Source organism: Martes martes (assembly GCF_963455335.1).
Source record: "Martes martes genome assembly, chromosome: 5".
Classification (NCBI taxonomy): Eukaryota; Metazoa; Chordata; class Mammalia; order Carnivora; family Mustelidae; genus Martes; species Martes martes.
The window spans coordinates 123,805,988-123,813,984 of record NC_137892.1 but is presented as its reverse complement, the minus strand read 5'-3'; the positions used below and the strand labels follow the sequence as shown (position 1 = coordinate 123,813,984).

At 38.5% G+C, this 7,997-nt stretch overlaps 1 protein-coding gene across 1 annotated transcript; it reads left to right on the top strand.

Annotated features, from left to right (window-relative positions):
• The first annotated feature begins 1,088 nt into the window (after positions 1 to 1,088).
• LOC308343775 (uncharacterized protein) lies at positions 1,089 to 5,667 on the top strand. Its single transcript, XM_080804945.1, has 3 exons — positions 1,089 to 1,184; positions 2,178 to 2,212; positions 4,198 to 5,667. Exons 1-3 carry the CDS (start codon positions 1,144 to 1,146, stop codon positions 4,926 to 4,928), a joined length of 807 nt encoding a protein of 268 aa, XP_080661071.1. The 5' UTR covers positions 1,089 to 1,143; the 3' UTR covers positions 4,929 to 5,667.
• The last annotated feature ends 2,330 nt before the right edge of the window (positions 5,668 to 7,997 follow it).

Sequence of the window (7,997 nt, the reverse complement as noted above, 5' to 3'; positions counted from 1 at the left end):
AAGGCAGAAGCTTTAACCCACTGGGCCACACAGGCGCCCCTAAATAAAATCTTATTAAAAAATTTTGGTTACAACATTAAATCCTCTTACTGTTGATTATACAAGTATAGGAAAATGAAAAGTAGCAAAACAAATATTTAGTACATTGTTATTTTGAAGCATTGACAATTAAAATATTTTATTTCTTTGTTAAAACAACTTATCAAGAGCGTTTTGTACGGTGCCTTCTTCTCTTTGTATAGCTTGATACCAAGTGAGTATCTTTTCTGTGCCGTGACAATTGGGCCAGATTCAATATTTGGTCCTTATATCTAGGACAATCAGTTCTAGATATCCATGGAGTGTTCAGTAAATGTTTGCTTGATGATTTAGTGAATGAATGGCCTAATGAATAATGAACACACAGTGTAAAGTATTTCAAATATGATTTTTTTGTTACCCACAAAATGGAACCTAAAACTAGAAAAATGGGCATCAAAGCATAGTGCTAGAGAAACAGAATGAGACCAAATTAGTATAATATCACCCAAAATGAAATGGGGCTAAATTTCAGGAAACATTATCAAATAATGAACATGCTTTAAACAAGTCGCCATGCTTTTTTTTTTTTTCCATTTTGTGCAATACTGATGACTGATGACTTTATTTGGAATAGGAATGTGTTGTTGCAGGGACCAGTATCATTCAAGGACGTGGCTGTGGATTTCACTCAGGAGGAGTCACAGTATCTGGACCTTCCCCACAGGCATCTATACAAGGATGTGATGCTAGAGAACTATATCAACCTCATCTCAGTGGGTGAGGACCACTTCCCAGTGTTGACTGTCATGTGCCTAGTTAACTACTTTTCTTTTCTCAGTTGCTCCAAATAATCAGCCCTTTGAAGTACTTTTACAAGTATGGCTCTAGGTCTTATTAGATTTAAGATTGACTGTCTTTGGGAGGTATGGCTACAAGTTTGTTTAAAGACCTCTCTTTTTCAGGTACAAATGGGTACCTTCATCAGGCAGTCACTGATGAAGTTCAGGGTTCAAAGGACCTGAAGCCCAGGTAGCTAGGTCCAAATCCCATATCATTTCCCTTGACAGGATGTCAAACCACAAAGCCATCTGTAATCCACAAGTTGGAACAAGGTGAAGAACCATGGAAGATGGAGAGAGAAATCCCAAGTTGGAGCCATGCAGGTGAGTTAGCTAAAGGGCTCTGTGGCTGGAAGGGAATGAAATTAAGATCACAGTTGATCCGATGGTTACCAGAGGGGAAGTGGTGAGAGGTTAGGTGAAATAGGGGAAGGAGATTAAGAGTACAGTTGTCACGATGAGCACTGTAATACATGGAACTGTTGAATCACTCTATTGTACACCTGAAACTAATACAACACTATATATTTACTGGAATTTAAAAGGAATTTTTAAAAAAGATCACAGTTGATCAGTAAGTGTTGGCATCTTTGAAGATAGGCTTCAGGACTCTCTTCTTGAAGCCCTTGGACCTTTGAAAATAGCTGGGATGGTCGACATAAGTTCCTTATTTACCTGAATGCCATTTCCATAGATCACCTTTCCATATTAATGCCCTCTTTGCATGGCTATTAGAGAGCAACATTTTCCCTTCCAGGTATATTCTGCCCGTGATTCTTACCAACTTCATTTAAGACTTTGAGGAGTTTTTGTTTTTTCTTTTTTTAAATTTTTGCAAAATATACACCACATAGAATTTACTGTTTTTAAGTGTGCATTTCAGTTGCATTAAGTACATTCACACTGATGTGGCACCATCGCCACCAGCTACCTCCAAAGCTCTTTCATCATCACCATCAACGCCCCACGCTACCTTCCTGCTGGCTATGCTAACCACTACTCTACTTGCTTTGCTAGGAATCTGACTATTCTGGATACCTCATATAAATGAAATCAAACCGTATCTGCCCTTTTATGTCTGATTTATTTTACTTCGTATACTATCTTCGAGGTTCATCCATGTTGTAGCATGTGATAGAATTCGATTCATTTTCAGGGCTGAATAATACTCTCTTGTGTGTATATACCACATTTTGCTTATCTGTTCATTTGCAATGAACATTTGAGCTGTTTCCACCTTTGGGCTACTGTGAATAATGCTTCTAAGACCATTGGTGTCCAAATATCTGTTTGAGCCCCTGTTTTCTATTCTTTTAGGTATACTCCCAGGAGTGAATTTGCTGGACCATGTGGTAATTCCGTGTTTTCATTTTTAAGGAATTGCTTTGACCTTTCCCACAGCTACCATACAATTTTACATTCCTACCAGCAGTGCACAAAGGTTCCAGTTTTTCCGCATCCTCACCGACACTTGTTTTTTTTTTTTTGTTTTGTTTTGTTTTTTTGGTTTTTCTAGCAGTGGTCCTGATGGGTATGAAGTGGTATCTTTTTGTGGTTTTGATTTGCACTGAATGGCTAGTGATGTTGAACACATTTTCATGTGTTTTTCACCATCTGTGTATCTTCCTAGGAGAGGTGTCTAGTCTAGCCTCTGGGGAACCAGTGTTGGATAAAGAATGGAAATCTACTCACTGTCTTTAAAGACTGATAGCTTATATGTCAGGAAGTGGGTTAGGAAGTTCAGGAGAATTTTTGAATTCTGAGCCAAGGAATGACTTTATTGCTCTGGATGTAGGTAGCATAAGTTGAACAGTAGTCACGTACTGTCAGAGGTTTACAAAATAGATGAAAGTGAGGACAGATAGGATTTTAGATCCAGAGTGAGAAATCTGCTGCTTAGCATCTCCACATTAATAGAATCCAGAAACTTGGAAAACATGATGTAAAGCAAAAGTGGCAAGCACATAGTCGTCAGTAATAATACACATAATAATGGTGTCTCGCGAACAAAACGTATTACGTGTGAGGCGGTATTCTGAGTACCTTATGTCTGTTGACTCCTTTAATTCTCATGACAATGCTACGAGGTAGGTACTGTTGTTATCCTTTTCTATAGAAGGGGAAGTTGACGCCCAAAGACATCAAGGAACTTGACCTGTGCTACATGTCTAATTAGTGATGGAGCTAGGATTGAAACCCTGGTAATCTGGACTCAGTACCTGTGTTCTTTTTTTTTTTTTTTTTTTTTTTTTAGTACCTGTGTTCTTAACTGTGATTCCTCTTCCATATGTGGTAGGTAGAGAAGAAGGTGGGGAGAGTATTAAAAAAAAGTCAGGATTAATGCAGTGTCTGTGAACTATTTTAGACTAAGATGATACACTCAGCAGTGAGAATTTGATAGTTAATCTAACCCTGAGGCAGGTAGTATTTGGCTTATCCTGTGGCTTATTTCTCTTTCACTGGACACACGAGTTCCTGGGCCCTCAAACCCATATAAGAACGAATTACTGTTACAGCTTTTCGAAGCACTGGCTACAAAGGTGTTCCTGCTTGCAAGTGGACTTGATGGCTTTGTCAAATCAGCTTCATGTTGGTGGATGAATAGATAAGAGCTCAGAGACATTGGAAGCAAAGAGACGAGTGAGGATTAAACTAGAGCAATCCAATGAGACGATGAGGCACCAGCTCAGATCTCTCTGTTCCTCCTCCAGTGTCTCCTTTACTTCCTCTAATCACATTTCACCCAGTCATTGTAATTCTCTAGATGGGCTCTTCCTATGGACCCTGTAAGCGCTGTCCTCCTTTTTTCCCTTTTTATTGCACCTTGTAATCATTTTCATTTCTCTTCCCAGTTTGCAAAGTCCTATTTGCATATAGCCAGATATATTTGTGTTCTTGGTCATATTCTCTATTTCTGTTTCTGCAAATGTAGTTGTTGTTTTTTTTTTAAGTTGTGGTTTTCTTACAAAGCTCAAGGGTATAGATTCCATTAAACTTGGTATTTCTATTTGTTATGGATACTAGCCTTAAGGTAAAGATTCAATCTCACAATAGGGTGAAAAGTTATAAGCCATAATGCATTAGCAGAAATATTCACAAACATGGGGCGCCTGGGTGGCTCAGTGGGTTAAGCCGCTGCCTTTGGCTCAGGTCATGATCCCGGGGTACCGGGATCGAGCCCCGCATCGGGCTTTCTGCTCAGCGGGGAGCCTGCTTCCCTCTCTCTCTCTCTGCCTGCCTCTCTGCCTACTTGTGATCTGTCTGTCAAATAAATAAATAAAATCCTAAAAAAAAAAGAAATATTCACAAACATATAGCTAATTATGCTTCCTTATAGAAGAAGTCTGGCATCTTGACGACCACTTGGAAAGACAGCAAGAGAACCAAGAAACACTTTTGAAGTATGTTATGTTCATTGATCAGGAAACTGTGATGGAGAAAAAGGGCAACAAGTGTAATGCACTTAGAAATATATTTCCTCCAAGCACAGACTTTGTTTCTTCCAAACAAAGACCCCAAAAATATGACTCCTGTGGCAGGAGTTTGAATTATTTGGGTTCATTTAATGGTAACAGAACATACGCAAGAAAGAATGAATGTAGCGAATGTGGGAAAGCCTTCTTCCAGAAGTCAGACCTCATTATGCATAAGAGAACTCATACAGGAGAAAAGCCCTTTGTGTGTACGGAGTGTGGGAAGGCCTTCAGCAAGAAATCCAATCTTGTTATCCATCTGAGGATCCATACTCACGAGAGACTTTATGGGTGTACTGAATATAGAAAAGCTTTCGCCCATAAGTCACACCTCATCAAACACCAGAGAATCCACACTGGGGAGAAACCCTATGAATGCCATAAGTGTGGGAAAGCCTTTTTCCAAAAATCACACCTCAACATTCATCAGAGAACTCATACTGGAGAGAAACCCTATGGGTGCGATGAATGTGGGAGAGCCTTCAGCATGAAGTCACACCTCTTTGTACATCAGAGAGTACACACAGGAGAGAAACCTTATATGTGTACCAGGTGTGAGAGAGCTAGCTTTTCAGTGAAGTGTCCTGCCTTATGAGACATCAGAAAGTCCATACTGGGGAGAAACCTTGTGAATGTAATGAGTGTTAAAAAGCATTTTCTGAGAAGTCTGACCTCAGTATACATCACAGAACTCACACAGGAGAAAAGCCCTATGAGTGCAATCAATGTGGGAAAGCCTTCAGACATAGCTCAGCCTTCTGTTGACATAAAAGGACTCATAAAGAAAAAATTCCTTAAAAGAGAAACTAATATGGGAATATCCTCAGATAAAAGCCTCAGGAGAAATCAAATCTTAGTATGTATCGAGAAGTCAACCCTATTAATTAAACATATTTTTAAAGTATGCAGCTTTGATTTTGTAGAAATCATATTTCAGATGTTATCCATGTTAAAGCATAAATGCTCACTGTGGCCTATAAAGACCGTTAGAGTATTCATAAGTGGACTAATCAGAACATAATTAGAAAAGCATACATGGACAATCTACAAAGTATGAAAACATTATCATTCTAGTTGTATTATAATATGTTATGCACCACAGAACATAAATCATATATTGGAATTCGACATGTGAAGTTAACATAAATATGAATATAAAGTAAGTATTACACATACAATGACATCCACCAAGATCTTCCACACTAAATAATACTATTTTCTTCTATTTAACACAAAATATGTCATTCAAGAATTTAAAACTAATATTATATGTCAACTATACTTCAATTAAAAAAATTCAGAAGTCTAAAATAAACTTTTTCCTGTTGATTGCTATACATGTGTGAGTGTATATATTCACGTATGTGTATATATGTGTATATACACACATATATTTGACTTCTGATTTTTGATCAATGAAAGAATATGACAATGTATTGTTATTGTTTGTACGTACATATGATATAGGTATACAAGAATGAGTGGAAGAAAATAGCCACATCTTACAACATTCACTCTGGTTTAAATGATTGTTTTCAGTGACTAAATTACCCTCTTCTTACATACTGTTATTGTCTTCCCTAATTAAAGCCCTAATGCTCAGTATCAGGGTTCAGCTGTATTTGGAGATAGGGCTTCTAAAGTGCAATGACATTAAAATGAGGCCATGAGGTTGGCCCTACTCCAATCTGACTGGTGTCCTTAGAAGAGGAGATTAGGACACTAGGGATTCAGGTGCATAGAGGAAAGACCCCGTGAAGAGACAGCAGGAGGGTGACCTCAAAGGAAACCAACTGTTCTGGCACCTTGATCTTGGACTTCTATTCTCTAGAAGCGTGGGAAAATAAATTTCTGTTTCTTAAGCTACCCAGTTTATGGCATTTTGTTATGGCAGCCCTAGCAAACTAATACACACACTACTGCTCTTTTTTTATTGGATTACTTCATAAAGTGGAAGATACAAATTGTAAGTACTCCATAACCCAACAATATGATGTGGGTTCATTGTACTGTGCACCATTTCTGTCTATTTGGAATTTCCTAATTCACCTTGTGATAGAATAGTAAGAAATACTTTAATAAGGATTTTAGAATTCAGAAATGTGGGGATTTTTTTCAGAGAGAATCATTCATTTTTATTTTATTTTTTAAAATATTTTATTTACTTGACAGAGAGAGAGAGAGAGAGAGAGAGCACAAGATGGGGAGGAGCAGCCAGAGGGAAAGGGAGAAGCAGGCCTCCTGCTGAGCAGAGAGCCCAGTTCGGGGCCTGATCCCAAGACCCTGAGACCATGACCTGAGCCGAAGGCAGATGCTTAACTGACTGAGCCGCTCAGGCACCCCAGAGAATCATTCACTTTTAAAAATTAAACTTGTGGAGATATCCTGCAAATTCACATATGACTATCTATGGTATTAGAAATATGCTTGTTCCTTATTTATTAATTAAAGATGGAGCTTCCTTCTTTGAAGTGAGTTTAAATAGAGATTTAGGAATACAGACAGGAAGCATACAGAAGGTGTTGGGAGAGCTCTCGTTCTGGAGCCAGCTAGATCTAAATTCTGGATTTGCTTCAAGCCTCATATTCTCTTCTGTGAATTAGAATAGTGTCATGATTTCTTGGGCTATTGCAAGGACTATACATGTATGTATGGTGCTCACAAGATGCCTATTTTTATATTTTCCAAGGGCATAATTGGAGTTCCCATTGTAATTAAACAGATAAGGAAACAATTCACTGTGATCAGGGCTTTGATGGAAGGGATAGGTCTGTGTGTGGGGGGTGCATGTATCATTCTGTTTCATTCTCATAAGGGTTGCGGCTGGAAGGACTGCCCTGCCTCGTTCCTGTATTAAGCCACTTTGTCTAGGGGTTGCTTCTAGAAGTGTACAATGTAACAAAAACTAAGATAGGTAACATTGGCCTAATACTGGGGCAGAGAGAAAATTGATGTCAGAGCCTGGAAAGATGGGGACCAACTGGCAAAACATACGATAAAATTGCCTTCCTCTACATAAGCCTACTGTGCTGACACCTCAATATTAGAAAACAGAATATTGGTAAGATTTGCTGATTGATATTAGCTGCCTTTGGCAAACTATTACAAGAAAGAGATCATCTTGGGCAAAATATTATGAAATGAAAGCAAACAAGAGTCCAGACATTTGGAGTCTTACAGAGTTAGAAAAAAAAACCCAACTATCCTAGACTTCAAATAATAAGAGAATGATTTAAAAGATTTTATTTTCTTTATTTTTTCTTTAATATTCTTTAAATAGTCTTCACACCCAGCATGGAACCCAACATGGGGCTTGAACTCACAACACTGAGATCAAGGCCTGAGCTGAGATCAAGAGTTGGACACTCAACGGATTGAGCCAACCATGCACCCCTAAAAGTCTTTAAATATCAACAACCTGATAATTCTTTTCAGTGAAATAAAGGGACTCAGAAAAAAGATCCTATTAAGGGTCTGAAATCTCATCCAAGTCTGATATCCTCCAAGGAGAGCCTCATCTACCAATCTGGCTCCATGTTATAGTAGCTCAATTTTTGTTAGCTGCAGCTGAGAAGACTGGGACTTCCATGCCCAAATTAGATCCTGCTTGTACAGCAGAGGCTCTGCCCAAGGCAAGGAAAGATGTGTCACTCCAGGAAAAATT